This window comes from Bolinopsis microptera, chromosome 4 (assembly GCF_026151205.1).
Source record: "Bolinopsis microptera isolate Bmic1 chromosome 4, MBARI_Bmic_1.0, whole genome shotgun sequence".
Classification (NCBI taxonomy): Eukaryota; Metazoa; Ctenophora; class Tentaculata; order Lobata; family Bolinopsidae; genus Bolinopsis; species Bolinopsis microptera.
In genome coordinates, this window is record NC_087075.1 from 13,294,669 (window position 1) to 13,312,062 (window position 17,394).

At 37.4% G+C, this 17,394-nt stretch overlaps 3 protein-coding genes and 2 non-coding genes across 9 annotated transcripts in view; all 5 read right to left on the reverse strand.

Moving 5' to 3' along the window:
* Positions 1-3,213, reverse strand: part of LOC134813937 (cyclic nucleotide-binding domain-containing protein 2-like) — a 99,199-nt gene extending 95,986 nt beyond the window's left edge. For 2 of the 4 annotated variants that reach the window (XM_063821880.1, XM_063821877.1), the window contains exons 1-5: positions 3,124-3,213; positions 2,090-2,181; positions 1,787-1,875; positions 889-944; positions 539-657 (exon numbers count right to left, since the gene is read on the reverse strand). In XM_063821880.1, coding sequence (XP_063677950.1) covers positions 539-657; positions 889-944; positions 1,787-1,875; positions 2,090-2,181; positions 3,124-3,185 — 418 coding nt within the window. In that variant the 5' untranslated portion in view covers positions 3,186-3,213. The remainder of the gene's footprint in view (positions 1-538; positions 658-888; positions 945-1,786; positions 1,876-2,089; positions 2,182-3,123) is intronic. The other 2 variants (XM_063821881.1, XM_063821878.1) reach the window with 2 other exon arrangements.
* A 5,612-nt stretch (positions 3,214-8,825) lies between these two features.
* Positions 8,826-8,898, reverse strand: Trnan-guu (transfer RNA asparagine (anticodon GUU)). The gene has a single exon. It is a non-coding gene; the product is annotated as a tRNA-Asn (tRNA).
* A 345-nt stretch (positions 8,899-9,243) lies between these two features.
* Trnan-guu (transfer RNA asparagine (anticodon GUU)) lies at positions 9,244-9,316 on the reverse strand. Its single transcript has one exon. It is a non-coding gene; the product is annotated as a tRNA-Asn (tRNA).
* A 2,263-nt stretch (positions 9,317-11,579) lies between these two features.
* LOC134813826 (C5a anaphylatoxin chemotactic receptor 1-like) lies at positions 11,580-12,599 on the reverse strand. The gene has a single exon (XM_063821705.1). The coding sequence runs from the start codon at positions 12,597-12,599 to the stop codon at positions 11,580-11,582; it is 1,020 nt and encodes a 339-aa protein (XP_063677775.1).
* Positions 12,600-14,243: 1,644 nt separating this feature from the next.
* On the reverse strand, positions 14,244-17,144 carry LOC134814021 (four and a half LIM domains protein 1-like). 2 transcript variants are annotated; one of them, XM_063821989.1, is made up of 4 exons: positions 17,097-17,144; positions 15,820-15,956; positions 14,912-15,049; positions 14,244-14,626 (listed from the first exon to the last, which is right to left on the reverse strand). In XM_063821989.1, exons 1-4 carry the CDS (start codon positions 17,111-17,113, stop codon positions 14,550-14,552), a joined length of 369 nt encoding a protein of 122 aa, XP_063678059.1. In that variant the 5' UTR covers positions 17,114-17,144; the 3' UTR covers positions 14,244-14,549. The 2 variants fall into 2 exon arrangements, with proteins under 2 accessions (XP_063678059.1, XP_063678060.1); XM_063821990.1 differs by lacking the exon at positions 17,097-17,144 and adding an exon at positions 16,698-16,839.
* Positions 17,145-17,394: the final 250 nt, after the last annotated feature.

Sequence of the window (17,394 nt, forward strand, 5' to 3'; positions counted from 1 at the left end):
ACCACTAGTAACCACTAGTAACCACTAGACTCAACAGGACTAACCATTAGAAGGGTAGTGTCGCTGACTGCTGGTAACCACTAGTAACCACTAGTTACCACTAGTAACCACTAGTAACCACTAGACTCAACAGGACTAACCATTAGAAGGGTAGTGTCGCTGACCACTAGTAACCACTAGTAACCACTAGTAACCACTAGTAACCACTAGTATAAGTAACCACTAGTAACCACTAGACTAAACAGGACTAACCGTTAGAAGGGTAGTGTCGCTGACTGCTGGTAACCACTAGTAACCACAAGTAACCACTAGTAACCACTAGTAACCAATAGTAACCACTAGTAACCACTAGTAACCACTAGTAACCACTAGTAACCACTAGTAACCAATAGTAACCACTAGTAACCACTAGTAACCACTAGTAACCACTAGTAACCACTAGTAACCACTAGTAACCACTAGTAACCACTAGTAACCACTAGTAACCACTAGTAACCACTAGTAACCACTAGTAACCACTAGACTAAACAGGACTAACCATTAGAAGGGTAGTGTCGCTGACTGCTGGTGGAGGAGGAGGAGGCGGAGTTTAGTCTGTTGAGAGTGCTGGTGGTCGTGGTGCAGGATATGGGACGTTGTCGCTTCCTTCCTACCTCTCTGAAGAAATAAATAAAGTCACATTTTATATAGCAGTTTATCGAATAATACTTGTGTCAGCTATATAAGTAGCAAATCAGAACATGATATTGTTAGCAGTACAGGGAAATTCAGATATATAAATTATAAAGAGGTTAAGTTCCAGGTGTTGGGTTTTTTTGCGACCTTCTGCAGTACACAAGAAAATGCTGGTGGTAATTTTAGATTTGGAAAATGGGATTTTAAACTTACTGGGCAATGAGGTAAAACTTTCTTTCGGGCTTCATTTTTTCATTCTGTAGGTGAACCTGAAACGTTTATCATTAATGTGCACTTAATCTAAATCTTCACCAATATTTTGCAAAATAAAGTTACAAATTATTGATAGGTTGTACCCATATCCAAAAACCCGCATTCTCGCATTCTAAGAATGTAGGAAATTTTTAAAAGTAGGAAATTTTTAACAAAAAGTAGGAAATTCGAGAGCCAACTCTGAGAATTTTCGATAATATTTCAGTAGGAATTTAAGTGAAAGAGCAGACTAAAAGTTGCTGGACCGTTATTTAAATGTCCTCAGTCAGGGATCCACTGATCCAGTCTATCAAATTTCGTTTCACAGACCAAAGTTTGTTGCTATTAGCTATAAAATCTGTAGCTTGAAAGCAGAAAGTGATGGTAGTAGATGAGAAAACATTTTTGCCAAAATTATAAACTCTTGATACTTCATGCTGTCTCCTATTTCGTGCTTTAGTTAAGTCAAGTGTTTAGGGATTCTAGAATCCAGACTAATTATCCCAATAAAAATTGAAATCAGAAAATAGTATGCTAAAATCGTTCTCCATTGTCAGATTCGTTCCAGGAGGCCAAATCTAGTTTAAATTTCCAAAATTTTCGGAGATTACTTTTGCCCCCAAAAGTAATCTAGGATTATCTATTAAAAAGCATTCCGGGCCCTAAAAACGTAAAATTGAGAATCTGGAATCCGCCATGAAAAATCTTTGAACCGCCGAATACAAAGACTTTTTATGCGAGCGAAGCGAGCGGGCCACAGAAAACGAAAAAATTGAGAATGTAGGAAATTAAAAAATTTTTGGATATGGGAGGTTGTAAATCTATCAAATAACATAATTTCAACATAATTTACTCTTACCATATATAGTTTGTCTCTAAGTTTTCTGCACATGAGATCTGATTTGGACTTCGGGGTTTCAGCTGGCTGCTTCCTTGTCGGCGAACCTGCTGTGAGGAGTAGCTTTATTTTAAGTTTATTTTAGAGCAAAATGAGAACAACCAAGTTCTTTTTACTCAAATTCTGCTATGTCAATGTGCACAGGTCTTAAGTCTTTGTATAAGTAATTACTAAAAAACTCCCAGTGATAGGGAAAAATTTCGTACACCGATTAATATAAATAGTCCCAAGTTGGCCCCGTAAACTGTAACGATAGATGATTACCTTTACTTTTTAAGTTGCAGCCATTTTTAAATTGGTCGATTATCAAGTTGACTTGAACTTCTCGGTGGTTCTGGCCGTCTATGCTCAGTTGTCTGAAAAAAGTAGTTGTTATTAAACTATCTATAAAAAGTTTATTGGAAAATCTTGTCAAAAACGTTTATAAAATTCGATCAGTTCACGCAGCTATCTACATCGTATTATGGTACAATCAGTACTGATCTCATACTAGCCTACTTCCACTATATTATCCCAATCACTTTGATTCTGACGTTGACTCTGTCGAGACAATGTAATTAATCGAAAAGAGAAACTTCGTCGAGAAATCTTACGTCATCGGAAGAATATTTTGAAGGTAGCCTCAAATCTGCAGAAACAATGGTCAAGACTAGTTTTCAACGCGAAAAAATTCGAGGAAGGGATAGATTGATCTTCCGACCGACTAGCTATTTAAATGCACTTAGTTGATTTAAAAACTTTGAATTGATTACATCAGAACCGGATATCAATAAACTGAATGTCATCATCAACATGCTGTCGCCGACTGTTCAAAGTCGCTATTAGATATTTAGAATCACAAATGCCACATGATTTTCTGAGTCATTCACACTGCAGAACAAAATGATTCAAAAACCGCGAAATTTAATTAACTTTTCTCAGTATTGTCTGCCATGACAGGCGAGCCCCGGCGGAGCCTCCGGAATTTTTGATAAAATCGAAGCATTTTGCCACATTATCCGGCATCCTGATCACAGGAATAGTCTCAAGAGATATGTGTTAGCTATATGGGATATATTGTCAGGGAGGTTTCGCCTGCCCTGCCTCATTGCTGGCTAGGTGACGGATTTCAATATCGACAATCTGTTGATGATATCTCAGAAGATACAAGCAATAACGGCAATACTTCAACTACAGACACATTGAGCAGCACTAACTTAGTCACTGAGGTGCAAATTATAGGATAATCGTATCACATGCACATTCAAATGACAAATTACATATTCAAATTACATATTCAAATTACATATTCAAATTACCTCCAGAGTGGGTTTGTCTGCGGTCGGAGCCTTGAAGTTTTCACGCATTCTTCTGCTACCATTTCTTGTGAACTAAGATGCTAAAACACTTTGAGTATATCAGAAAATGGTGAATAGAATTATCTTCAATTGATCGCCAGTAGGAAAACGTAAACATCAATATCATGAATTTTAGAATGTGAGTCATCATCACGTGATCACACCCGGAGGGTGTGGTCACGTGATCACGCCCCAGAGTGTGGTCGCAGCTTGTCGAAAACGTTTGATCGAATGCAAATTACGACGAAGTCTATCGCCTGTAGTAACAACTACAGTCTACCTTGAAAACTATTCTTAACAACTTTACCCAGTAACGGCTCAACACAAGAAAACGACTTGTTATAAAATTGAAATCGCAATCTGAATTGGTTTAAGACCTCCATAATTATCCCCAATCCATTTTACAAGTTTTGACTAATCAATAACTTTCGACCATTCTTTTTCTATTAATGGGCACACAGTCTTTCAACTGTTTAAACTGTTACTACCCACGCAATACGAAGGAAAATTCACAAACAAAAAGTTTGTAAAGCTTATAACTACTGAATGCTTGTGTCTTTCTAAAAACTAAACAATTCTGTAAAGTCTACATAAGGAATAAACAAATAGCGGCTGTCACCAAGCTTCAAGGTCAACAAACAAGTTCATTAATTTAAAACAAAAAAGTTCATTTTCTCATTAATTTAAAACTTGAGGATTAAAAGAAGAGTGATATTTAACGGTGAATAACCAATCAGCTTTTTTAGGATAAAGTACGACTGTCAGTGTCACTGTGCATTGGCCACTTCAAATGTGCTTACTATAATGCAACAATACAGTCAAATTATCTTGCCGTGTCGAGGAACGAACAAATTAACGGAACAGATTTAAACAAAAAAGGCCGAGTGTAGATTGTGAAGTGAACACCGCACGTGCGCGCGGCGTAAGGAGGCTACTAACGCGTGAGCAGAGAATCGAGCGAGTAGCAGCCCTCAGGGGTCAATATTATAGCTATCGTAAAATTGGTACGTCCGAAAAAAGTCTTTGTTCAATCATGGCAATTTCTTTCTTACTTTTAATATTGTAAGTACTCAACCGCGGTTCCAATATCACTGGATGTGTTCGCTTGCTCACATCACATATACATAGATACAATCAAAAGAACATTCACATCGTTATTAATGGACTAAATATCAAATTTGCGATAGAAAAGATAAGCAACAAGAAGCTCCCTCGTACTATCTGAGAAAGTGCCATGAATTTCATCAGCACAGTGTGTGATAATATGAGACATGACGTAACTGAGCGATCTAGTCGTAAGCAGTAATTGATCAAATGTATGGATATCAGTCCCTGAAAACACAAGTGAACTTCAGAGTGAAGCGGTTTATTTCAAAGTGAAGCGTCTCTTAGCTGCTATAAACTTATAAACCTGCCGACAACTTCACTGATCAAACATTATAACACTGCTATTAAGTATTAACATTTGTTTGCTTCATTAATAAATCACCGACCCTGAAACCACAAAAGATTCATTCAAACAGACTCAAACCTGACACGATGTTTAGAAAACCACACCGACAGCAGTTTTAAAAGAAGATTTGTAATTCAAATGAGACCACTGCAGATGACAAGTGGTTTGCATTCAAAACAATTGGAAGTACTTTAAAAACAACTGCTGGAGCTGGACAATAGTTGATTTAGAGAAAATGTCTCTTTGCTTGTTTACAATTCTTAAAGTACACAATGGCGCTGAGCTTGACTAATCAGAGCACGTAGTTGACCTGTTCGACCAACCAGTTCCCGAGTACGATAAGATATCGTTTCATCAACCACATACTCTTTTTGTGGACAATACTTTTTAACAGTAGCTGATTCACTGTGACAATGTTTAGAGATAAAGTTCACATTACAAAATCGTGGAGACTCGAAACAAATCTATCGGTTGAGAGAGATTACAAGAATAACAATGATCAGCTGTTTATAGTGCTAGTTGGACAGAATCAGCATTCAGTTATCTGCGGGGACCTCAGGCTTTTTCTGCTTATAAACATTGAAGCTGCGGCGGAGTGACAGGCTGAGCAGTGAGCTGTCCAGTAAGCATTTAGTTTATAGTTCTAGTATAATTTATAGTTTGTTCAATTTCAGAAGAAATTAATAGAAATCTGTTGCAGTTGCACAGGGTACTGCACTGATAAGAATTTAGAATAAGCTATTTAAGGTATCGTCCACAGTTGATAGAGTGGTTGAGGTTTTAAAAGCTCTTTAATTTAAACACGAGAGCTATGTTTGAATTGGGGGAAGGGGTCTATAAACAATAAAAGTGAGTGACGAAAATTTGGCTGTCGTAATGACATAATATGAATAATGTTTTAATAATATGAGGACGAACACTTATTATAGCCTTGATAGTCTCGGCCACAACAAGCAAACATTCTTGGAGCCCTCCCAGTCCTATTTTATAGTACTGCTGATAATGAGATATAGATTATTGGGGACGAAATAAGAGTCTCCATGACTCACTGTAAAACAAAATACACCATGTATTGTCGACGTTTTGGCAACATGCCTTTGCTGTACACGAAACGTTGAGATTATACTCTTTACCATTGATGAAACACACAATTGATAAAACTAATCTGTTCAAATAAAATATAACTAGCAATAACATGAAGTGCCTTTAAATCTATTTATAGATTGTGTCCAATTAAAATATAGCAAGCAAGCAACAACGTGCTGATGTTTCCACTTTCCATCCATTTGTCACATTGGTCACTTTTGATCAAAGTATGGATGGAGCTAACGTCAATGAAACCACCGTCAATGAAACCAACAACATCAGCTGTTTTTAGTTTTAAATTGAAAATTCGACAGTTCTTATGTCTACTTTTGAATGTAAGATGAATAATTGATTATTGATGACATTTTAACGTGTAATGGTAAGAAATTAGAAATTAGAAATTAGAAATTAGAAAGATCATTACAAAATTACATGTGTCAGATCCCAATCAGTTAAATGAAAGTTATTCAACCAAACAATAAAAAGAACATAATATCTTAAATAAATAATTAAAAGGTTTGAAAGTGTGCACGAAATAAGGATACTAAGTCATAGCTTACTTTTAGGAAATCTTTCACGAAATAGATTATAAACAAAATTTCTGGTCTCCAAAATGTAATTCTCATGAAATAATTTACTGAATTGACTATTTGTGAGTATGTTGTGAAGGTCTGTGCTGTTTCTTTGTCTGATCTCCTTGTAGACAGGACATTCTTTAAGCAAATGGACTTCGTCTTCTTTAATGATGTCACTAAACGGGAGCTCATTCAGGAGGTCTATGGTGATTCTGTCTGAACTGCAGCAGAAGTGGCAAGCTCTGTAGAAGATGCTTGAGTTTTTCCAGCCATATCGCCCCGTCTCGATATTAAGTTTGTGGGAGCTTGTCCTCAGCCATGTGGTACATCGGGTTTTCTTGTGATTGGGTAGAGACAGGTATGGTTCTAATCCAAAGCTGCTTTTGACTTCGTTGTAGAATGTAAGCTTTTTGTTTTCAAGTCGAGCTTTTTCCCACTTTTCTTGGAACCAATTTCTCATTCTACTCCGAACGAGTTGGCTGTTCGGCATGGGAACATTCTTCGAGACAATTGTTCGTTTAATTGCTCCTGGGTCAAATGCGTCGGTCAGCGCTCTCGATGTTCGGAACCAGGTCAGCTCTAGGTTTCTTTGCTCTACAAAAGCATGGCGAACAATCTGTGGTGAGTTTTTTCTGTCAAGGAGGACGAGCCTGTTGTGGAAGTCAAGAAAGAGCTTACTCAGTTGTATTCCAAGGGGATATCTTCCTGTGTCTCCCCATATCGGGATATTTGAAGTTCTCTTGTTGACCCCAGTCGTCCATTTTAGCAGCGAGAGATGCAGGCGCTCGATGCTGTCGTTCGCTAGTTGACTGAGTGTGTCTTTGTCAGACTGTGTTTTCTTCTGGCAGATGTTGCTGAGAATGTTGGTATAGGGGAGCCACACCTGACTACCGTATGATACGACAGGAAGTATAAGGGCATCGAAGAGTTTGAGCACAGCCTCTTTAGAAATTGAGGAAAGATCAACCGTCTTTTTCAGGGAGAAGTATGCTCGAAGTCCTTTGATCCTGAGCTGCTCTTGGTTAAGCTTCATACTGCCACATATTGTGAAATGAGTACCTAGGTAGCAGTAGCTTTTGACCGAGGGGATTACAATACTTCTGCCGTAGGTAAATGTTTTACTCTCGAGTAACTGCCTTCCTGAGGGATTGAAGATGATGACCACAGTTTTCTTAATGTTAACAATCAATCCCCAGTTAGTGCAAAATATGTGGAGTTGGTCAATCATTAGCTGAAGACTGACCTTGTTAAGGGCTAGCAGGACCAGATCGTCCGCCCAAAGCAGGTGAGTAATCTGTTGGTTGTTGAGTTGGGGACTTTCCACTCCGGTCAGGGTGTTAATCTGGAGGGAAAGTTCATAGATATAGCATTTGAAGAGTTCTGGGCTCAAGGGGTGGCCCTGTTCCGTTCCTGCATTAACGTCAAAACAAGCCGAGAGCTTTTTAACCATTTTAAGCCTTGCTTTTGAGTTTCTGTACATGTATTGGAGGCAATCAAAAAACCGCCCCTGCATACCAAGCTTATTTAATTTGTACAATAGTGCTTCTCTTGATACCGTGTCGAACGCTTTCTGAAAGTCTACAAAACAGCTGTAGATTCTTTTCCGTTGGACTTTTACATATTTTTCAATACAGGTGTTAAGTGTGAAAATATGATCAGAGGTTTGTGCCCCCTTGCAAAATCCTCTCTGGTTCTGTGATTCGGGGCAATGTACAGCTCTGAATTCGAGAAGTCGACTGAGCAAAATATTTGAAAATAACTTGCCCAGATTGCTGCCCACGGCGATTGCTCGATAGTTATCCGGGTCATGTGGACAACCTTTTTTGTGGAGAGGGGTAACGATAGTGGTGTTCCAAGGGTATACACCAAACTTAAGACATTCATTAAAGAGTTTTTGAATGAGTTTCACAACTTCGTCCGTCGATGTTTTGAGGAACTCATTAAGAATTAAGTCGATACCCGCTGCCTTTCCATTTTGTAAGCATTTGATGCCTTTCTTCATTTCTTCCTGGTCGATATCTCTGGTAATGTTTGTTGGGTGAATATTCCAGCGATAGCATTATTCCGGCGCTATAACAACGCAATTTAAAATCTTTTATAACATTTATAAATTCTCCCTTATCAAGCAACATGGTAATTTATCTCATGCACATATAATTATGGTTAATGTTCATAAGCTAAAGTAGTTATTATTTCCAGTCATGATGAATATTCCGATGGACATGACCCGGCTGTTTACTAAAAAGCGTATCGTGATGCGTTTTATAACTGTGAAATTTCGGTCGGGGAAATTTAGTCTTCAAAACCTGAAAATGGAAAATGAGATGGGAAAATTTGGTTTTCCATTTTGTCGGTGATTTTGACTTCCAATACCTCAATTTGGTCTAATACCATCATCTCTCACACTATGTGTTTTTTAAAGGAGAGACATGATCGCCGACAAAAATATAAATCAATTTTTAACTGGGTTGGGTCAGAAGTCTAATCATGCAGCTCACTGGAATAAGGCAGTAAGGTAGTACGTTTTCGTGAAAAGTAAGGGTGAGATGTGCCGAGAGCGGGAATTGAACCCACGACCTCCCGATGAACGCTCGGATGCTATAACCACTAAGCTATCTCGCCACAAATCAGTCCGAACAATTCACTACTTGTACTACAGATTACATGCCTTATCAGTTGCTGTATTACACACAAGTGTGTAACACACAATTTATACAGACTCTCGACTAAGGATCGTTGCAGATATAACCATTAGGTTAAGTGGGGGAGGAAACTCGGTCGCACCCGTATTTCAGGGCCTAGCACCCGTATTTCAGGGCCCAGCATTTAAGCATTTAAGCAGCCAAGATTCATAGAGCAACATTCTGGTACATATATTTAACTGGGTTGGGTCAGAAGTCTAATCATGCAGCTCACTGGAATAAGGCAGTAAGGTAGTACGTTTTCGTGAAAAGTAAGGGTGAGATGTGCCGAGAGCGGGAATTGAACCCACGACCTCCCGATGAACGCTCGGATGCTATAACCACTAAGCTATCTCGCCACAAATCAGTCCGAACAATTCACTACTTGTACTACAGATTACATGCCTTATCAGTTGCTGTATTACACACAAGTGTGTAACACACAAGTGTGTAGCACACAAGTGTGTAATACACATAAATCAATTTTAGTACCATTCATCAAGTTTTCTCAATTGACTGAGTCTGAGCTCTGCAAGGGGAGGCTAAATACGATCTCGCTGGTGCACCCATGCTTCAATGTATTGAAGCCTTTTGGATCATTTAGTGGAAACAATAAAACATTACAACTTGAAGATCAAAGAAAACAAAGGAATATAAATCGTTCCGGCTGTGGTTAAATACAAATTCGTCATTTCATCACTTTCAGTTTCTCTCTGCAAGTTTCTACTCGGTAAACTGAAACACCTTGCAACCGGGATAGGCTCCTGCCTCGTTTCATTATTTTCAGTTTGGTTACAAATCTCTGCTTAAAACTCAGGAGAATGTCTCATCTAAAAATAATAACCACCCTCTTGAAGATAACTATCGCGCTGATAATATTTCCTGGTTCAAATAGCACTTATAGCTGTTACTTCCACTTCGCTGTTGTAAATTCGGAACCCATCCAAAAGTTCTCCCTACCTCCAGGGAACCAATGTTCGGACTACTGTAAAGTTCTGGAGGATTGCCAAACCCTCACCATCTCCCTGGACAAACTCTCGGACTGTTCATTGTACAAGGAAAGAATGGGTGAACTTGATTACCATACTGACTTAGAGTCGTTAGCTGTAATCCTAGATAAAAGATGTCTTTTTAGAAGTGTTACTCGGGACTCAGAGGAGACCATGAAGATGAGCCAGGAGACGGGACTGGTTATCCAGAGTGCGGATACAGGACAGTGCGTGGAGGTGGACATCACAGGATATGAGGGTCTCAACATGAAAGGGCCCATGGCATACCCACTGGTTTGGAGCTCAGCATGTGACCAAACCTGGGAGTTGAGGTCTGTTACGACCGACGGACAGCCAAATTACTTTGGTTGCAAGAAAACGACAGTTCAGCTTAAGAACACCGATATGTGCATCGCACTGCTCTCCTGGGTTGAGTTGTTGACGTCTAAAGCATTCCTCCAAACTTGTAAAAGTGCGGAGGAAAAAGAGGAGCAAATACTGTTGCTCTGTCCCGCACTGGAGACTATAGAAAGGGACGGGATGTGGTCCCTGATGCAGTATCTTCCCCGATATAACTCCATCACTCTAGGATCTCATGTTTTCAGCTCCATCAATGACACCAGAACCCTAGACTGGATCCGACTCTATACTCTAAATGAACAGAAAGTTCTTAGTAAAGTTACTTGTAAGGATGTAAAAGCTGAAAATGGGAGAGCCCTGCTGGATGTGTCAGTCCCAGTATTCCTCCCTGGAGAGAGCATCACGGTGGAATGTGATGAGGGTTTTGGAGTGAGGGGTGACAACGAAACTTATGACAACAGTTATATCACCACCTGCTCCGAGCACATGGCTCTGGATCTGTGCTCTCCTCTACCTAAGAAAAGGGAACAAATATGCTCTCACCTGGAGGATCTTGACAAGAGTAGGAGTAGTGACAGTGACAGGGATCGTGGAACATTCTTGTTGGTTTTTGTAGAGCTTATCCTATTTTTAGATCATTGATTGTTTATAAGTTTTGGACATGTGGAGATGTCTACTTTAAGTATGATAATCTTAGATCGGACACGCTTTTTACATTTAACTTAAACACACATATTATTTGGAATGCAGTTTTTATAACTTTCAAAATTATCCGGTGCTTTCTTTTTTGTAAAGTACCCTGACATCAAACAAATGTAAATGATAATAATTTGAATGACCTTCTGCAAATGCAAAATGATACCGAGAATGAAATTGGTCGCTCGCTTTTCCCATTCATTTACAATTGTGATCGATTAAGAAGAACTACCCGAAGGCAGCTGTACTTGGCAATAACGATTCAATAAACATCAGATAATTTAACACTAACTATACCGCCCTTATCCCGAATTACTAGGTATCGACCCGAAAGCAACCCAAAAAGATTTTTACAGCATTTGATTGATATAATTTATCGACAATTATTACAATTCGTAAGCTGTGTATAAATGGGAAAAGCGAGCGACCGATTTCTTTCTCGGTATCATTTTGCATTTGCAGACGGTCATTCAAATTAATATCTTTTGATTTTATTTGGGAAAGAGAGACACTGGCAGCGGTACACTCTACCCAATTATGGGTTTTGGTCAAATTGAACAATAAATTAAAACTAAAATCACCGTAAACCCAACTCAAATTCCTCCGTATTCACATTAAATCTATTGGTACTCGGAGAGGAGGTCAACACCCGATACAATCTTAACCTCTCACTTTCACTTCTCTGTAACCCTCTTAGTTTGCTCCAGCCATTTCTCACAAGACTATTAGTAAACTCTTTGAATGTAGGGTTGTTAAGGTAGTACACGATAGGATTAAACCAACAAGTGGTGTAAAGAAGGGAGAACGCACCACGTACCACCCAATCCTTAACAGGAATATAAAACGCTACAGACAGCACCAGGGTGTAAGGAATAAACGCAATAAGGAACTGAAAAGTCACCCCCAGAACAACCACAATGTTCCGTTTATTAACAGAAGTTTGGGTCTTCTTAAAGGCTATGATAACAAGTGCAGTGTTAGTGATAATGAGGATGGTACCAGGGATGATGATGTAGATGATAAACCTGATTACCACAACCAGGAACACTTCGTTTGTCAGCCGACACACAGACGCCAAACTGTTGAAGTGGAGTGTAGCAGTGAAGTTGTTGAAGAGGAGACCAAGGAATGGGTTAATGGTAGCTAGAGTTATAACGGTTACTAGCCACAATCCCTTCACTTTGTTTGACATATGTTCCAGAGATCTCAGAGGGTAGCTTACCCTGTATAGTTTGTTAATATTCAACCCGACTATAAGAAGAATGTTAGCAATGAAAGGAATTCTGCTGATAAACGCGATCACGATACAAGCAAAGTCTCCGAATATCCACTGGTTTCCCGTGAAGTTAACAGCAGTAACCGGCACCACCATCACCACTGTGGAGAGTATATCCGTGATTCCCAACTTATTGATAAACCACAGTGACATCTCATCAATCCTGATAGCGTTGTACTTGTGTGTTACATAAAGCACATAACCATTACCAGATATCCCAGCTATTCCACAGAATATAAGCCAGGTGTTGATGATGATCTGGTCTGCTAGGTTTCGGGAGCTGTCGGGGATGTTGAGCGTGTGGTTCAGGATCAGTTGCATCTTTTGCTGGGAGAGACAGTGAAGCTGTCAAATAGTTATAAATGCAAGAACATTGAACAATGAAATTGATGTGAAAGCGATAAGTTGTGTGTTTGGGTGGTCTATCTGCAGGTGCAGGAATAACCTAAAGGAAGTTTGAAAATGATATTAGGGAGTCTGAAATAAGAGATCTCCTTTCCAATGCAAAACAGCTCAGGGCCATTAAATCTTATTCGACTTACAATTGCAATTTTAACTTTCAAATCTAAAACAATATGGAACAATTGTTAGTATAGTTTACTCGATACGGTGAATAAGAACTGGTACAAGTTGACTTATGAACAGGAAATTGAGACTGTAAATTTTGGATATTCCATTAAAAAGGTAACTATTTAGCCCAACATTATGTCTTATGTTGGGCCAACAGAACACATAATGTGTAATTTCTGGATGGGAATAGTTCCTATCATAACCCAAAAACTTATGCAAAACGAGCAAAGGGTGAAATCCCACTAAAACATTTGACATCACATTCAAGTAATTCACAGTTACACGCTCTTCATCTCCTTCAAAAGAAAAATCAATTAGTTCGCTTCAAGCAAAAAGGCGTACAAGTTATTAATACGTATTTAGATGTCAATTGTCATTGTTAATAATTAAAATGACCGTATTATAGTTCTGATATAAGAATTGTGTAACAAGTAATTTGCACAATACAGTATAATACGCCAGTCTACAATACGCCATGCATCACTTGGCAAGCCTATATTCTGTTAATTTGACATTTGATAATGAATTTTGCTTTTGTGGCAAAAATGTAAATTTTTGAAATTGGTGATGCATACCTTTTAGTTTTGATTAATCATTTCAAGGGCTAGAGACCACTGAATTATGAGTTAAAGGCTAGAATCTACGTAAAAAATGGACTACTAGACTTGGTGAACTATGAGTTAACGGCTAGAATCTACGTAAAAAATGGACAACTAGACTTGGTGAACTATGAGTTAACGGCTAGAATCTACGTAAAAATGGACTACTAGACCTGGTGACAGACAAAACAGATTTAAATCTCTTTAAATTCTCTTGCCTACTGAGTCTTCTAGAAATATAATCTTTATCTCCAACTTTGGTACCGTCTGCTGTTTCAGTCCAGCCCAAAGAAATATGCGTTTTCGTAATTTAATTAGAAAAGACGATAGCTACAAGACAGCTTGTAAAGCCGCACACGACACGTACGTACAGTGCTCAGATCAACTTTTAAACATTAACTAAACATGATTGTTAGAAAACTCGAAGTAAAGGAAATAGTATTTCAGGTACGTATCCTTTTGGATAGATGCGATAAAGCTCTTTATTACTACCAAGTAGCTTAAGTATGACTTTACCTTTATTGTAATGAATTCATCTTTACTGATGTGTTGAAACAAAGAATTTTTCCCAACTCCATGAGGGAAATAGTAAACAACAAAAATGTTTACGTTATAGCAATATAAATATTATTATCTTCCTTTTAAGCCATGTTATTGGACATGACCGGACATTTTAGGCCACATCACACTTTAATTTATTGTATTGCTAATATTTCTACTACAAGTTTTTTTAGATGACCACAATTATAATAGACTTCAAAACTAGAACCAGTATGTACAAGATATACGCATTAAATAATTGAAAATTTTACAATTAATGTGTTATTACAAAAAAAAGTACAATAATAAAGAAATGTACTTTTTCATAAGTTGTCATAAAATACGATATAAACATAAAATAAAATGAATGTGCCAGTATAATATTGGACGTAAATTGTTAATGCGAACCCAAAACATACGTTCTAAATGGTGAGTAACGTTTATACTCATATATATATTTGAATACTAAGCTTACATTATCGGAATAATATTATATACACAGATGCGTTAAAATTCTCAAGAGTTAACCTCTCTTTGTCTATTAATTGTAGACTACTTTTATTTAACAGTTGGTGTGAACGAAGTCCCCGTTTGCTAGAATCTTGATGTTGGCGTGTTGATCAGCTGTGAAGGCTTGGTCTGGAAAAAATTAAGTTATTACTTTGAATAAAGAAGTTACTTTGTTGAGGTCATTACTAGACTTTAAATAAAGATTAATTCTGAATTCGATGCAGTTTCACGGCGGGATTTGGTCAAGTAAAACTGTTGCATATTTGCAATAATTTACAAAAATTGAACATTTTTCTATACCAATTTGTTGACATTTAACAACTTGCTACATGAATACGCCTTATACTAACTAACTATGCTAACTAACTACACTAGTTAGTAATAACTAACTAACAATTCAAATTAAAAACTTACTGCACTTAGTGCATCTCTTGCAGCCGTAATGGTAAGTGTTAGCAAGGTAGATGAGTCGTTGTCCACTGATAGTCCCGTTGCAGATACCGCAAGTGTGTACCTGAGGGGCTCCCTTGCAGTTGAAACACTCGGGCTTGCCTGGCAGAAAGTAAACAGTAATATGTTAAGTAGAAAAAGGATTTTAGTATAATTACTATAATTGTAGAGTATAATAATTATAAAGTATCGTACAGGGACAAAAGGATTTTAGTATAATTGTAGAGTATAATTATAAAGTATCGTACAGTGCCACGGCTAAGACTTGCAAAGCTTATGTTAGCGATTGGGATCAGTAAAAATGGTATATTGGTCCCCCAAAGGTTGGAGCTACATATTTATATAAATTTAAAGTAGAGGCGGGTACAATAATGTAAATTATAATAATTAGTACAAATCCGTATTAGTCGCTAACTGTAGTTACACTTGCAAGGCTTTCATTTTACGAGGAGTTGCATGGGCGTGTTGAAAGGTAAAACTCTATCTCTAACACAAAAAATAATTCAAAAGTTAAAGTATATTCTGCATAAGTTAGATCGGTCTCTGGTGAGGCTGTCTTCTTGGAGGAAAGAAAGTTTTTTTAAACACGTGTTGATAAAGTGTTGTTTACAAATTCGTAATTTATAACACCATCTGTGAATGGATTCGTAACAAGGGTTTCTCTTCAGAAATGTGCTGTAATCCGAGGAACTAACAGAAAAGGTTGTCAGACTATTATAAATATTAACTCCTAGAATGGTTTCTGGGAGTTGGGACTATATGGACAACACATTACTGAAGAGAAGCCTTTGTTACGAATTTATTCACAGCTTATCTTATTCCCTCCCTAACTAGTTAACTAGTAACTACATGTGATAAGGAGTGTGACTCACCTCCGTTATCGTAGAAACTCTCAGTTGGTGCTACGACCCTGTTACAAGAGGTGCAACGGAAACAATCGTGATGCCAAAACTTGTTTAACCCGGTTACCCATCGGCTTGGAATGTTCTGGTTACATCCTCCGCAAATCCTGGGGAAGTTCATATGAAAAATGAGATAGTGGTGTTGATTATATTAATTAGAGAATTATAATCAAAGAATTAGAGGTCGGAAAGTGCAATGATTGTGTCAGATCATAAAAGATAAATCAATAAATCAAACGGTCAGTGACTCTCACTGAGAGTCACTCCGTTTGATTTATTCATTTATTTTTTATTTATTGAGAGGACCGTCAGACATATGATTGAACTTGAAAAGATAAATCAATAAATCAAACGGTCAGTGACTCTCACTGAGAGTCACTCCGTTTGATTTATTCATTTATTTTTTATTTATTGAGAGGACCGTCAGACATATAATTGAACTTGAAAAGATAAATCAATAAATCAAACGGTCAGTGACTCTCACTGAGAGTCACTCCGTTTGATTTATTGATTTATTTTTTATTTATTGAGAGTCTCTCAGTCTTAAGATCACCCAGTTAATTTAAAGATTTACAAACAAATCGTGTTTTCACTCCCAAAAATATAGGATAAAATTGTAAAAACTCCTTATCTCTCGGTCTAGGTTCATCAGTCTTTTCCTCTCTGCATATTATGCCATATTAATATGGCGATTTCTGGTTCTATATAATATGGCGATCACGGTAAAAAGTTCTGATTGAAACCTCTTTAGGTTGAGCTTCTAATATTAGCTGGGGGAAGTTATTTTTTATTAATTAATTAGTGTAAAACGAGAATTTCACATTAAGTTGACATTAAATGTTACTTACTTTGGTCCGTCAGACATATTGAACTTGAAAAGATAAATCAATAAATCAAACGGTCAGTGACTCTCACTGAGAGTCACTCCGTTTCATTTATTGATTTATTTTTTATTTATTGAGAGTCTCTCAGTCTTAAGATCACCCAGTTAATTTGAAGATTAACAAACAAATCGTGTTTTCACTCACAAAAATCTAGGATAAAATTGGAAAAACTCCTTATCTCTCGGATTATCATGCCATATTAACAAGGCGATTTCTGGTTCTATAAATGGCGATCACGGTAAAAAGTTCTGATTGAAACCTTTTTCGATTGAGCTTCTTATACTAGCTGGGGAAAGTTATTTTTATTAATTAATTAGTGTAGAACGAGAATTTCACATTAAGTTGACATTAAATGTTACTTACTTTGGTCCATCAGACATATTGAACTTGAAGTCTGAAATTAATTATTATTGTTAAAATTAGTATTATATTTATATACCACATCGCAAGCAGAAACGTAATCGAACATTTTAAAATCAAATTTTAAAGTTTATTCAAGTTCAACACAAATTAAATCTGATCCATGAGAAATATCAAAAAATGTAGTCTCTCAAAATTGAGATTGACAAGATAAATCAAACATCAACAACATAAGCACACACAGCCTGGAGATTTATTGTAGACTGACCAGATACAACAAACTGTAAATAACTCAATTATA

What these genes read in the sequence shown, in the direction of transcription:
- LOC134813826 (XM_063821705.1), bottom strand. Translation starts at nt 12,599, where the DNA reads ATGCAACTGATCCTGAACCACACGCTCAACATCCCCGACAGCTCCCGA.
- LOC134814021 (XM_063821989.1), bottom strand. An exon ending in GAGTTTCTACGATAACGGAG is followed by an intron (nt 15,050 to 15,819) that starts GTGAGTCACACT and finishes ACTTTCTGCCAG; the next exon opens with GCAAGCCCGAGTGTTTCAAC. An exon ending in CAAGAGATGCACTAAGTGCA is followed by an intron (nt 14,627 to 14,911) that starts GTAAGTTTTTAA and finishes AATTTTTTCCAG; the next exon opens with ACCAAGCCTTCACAGCTGAT.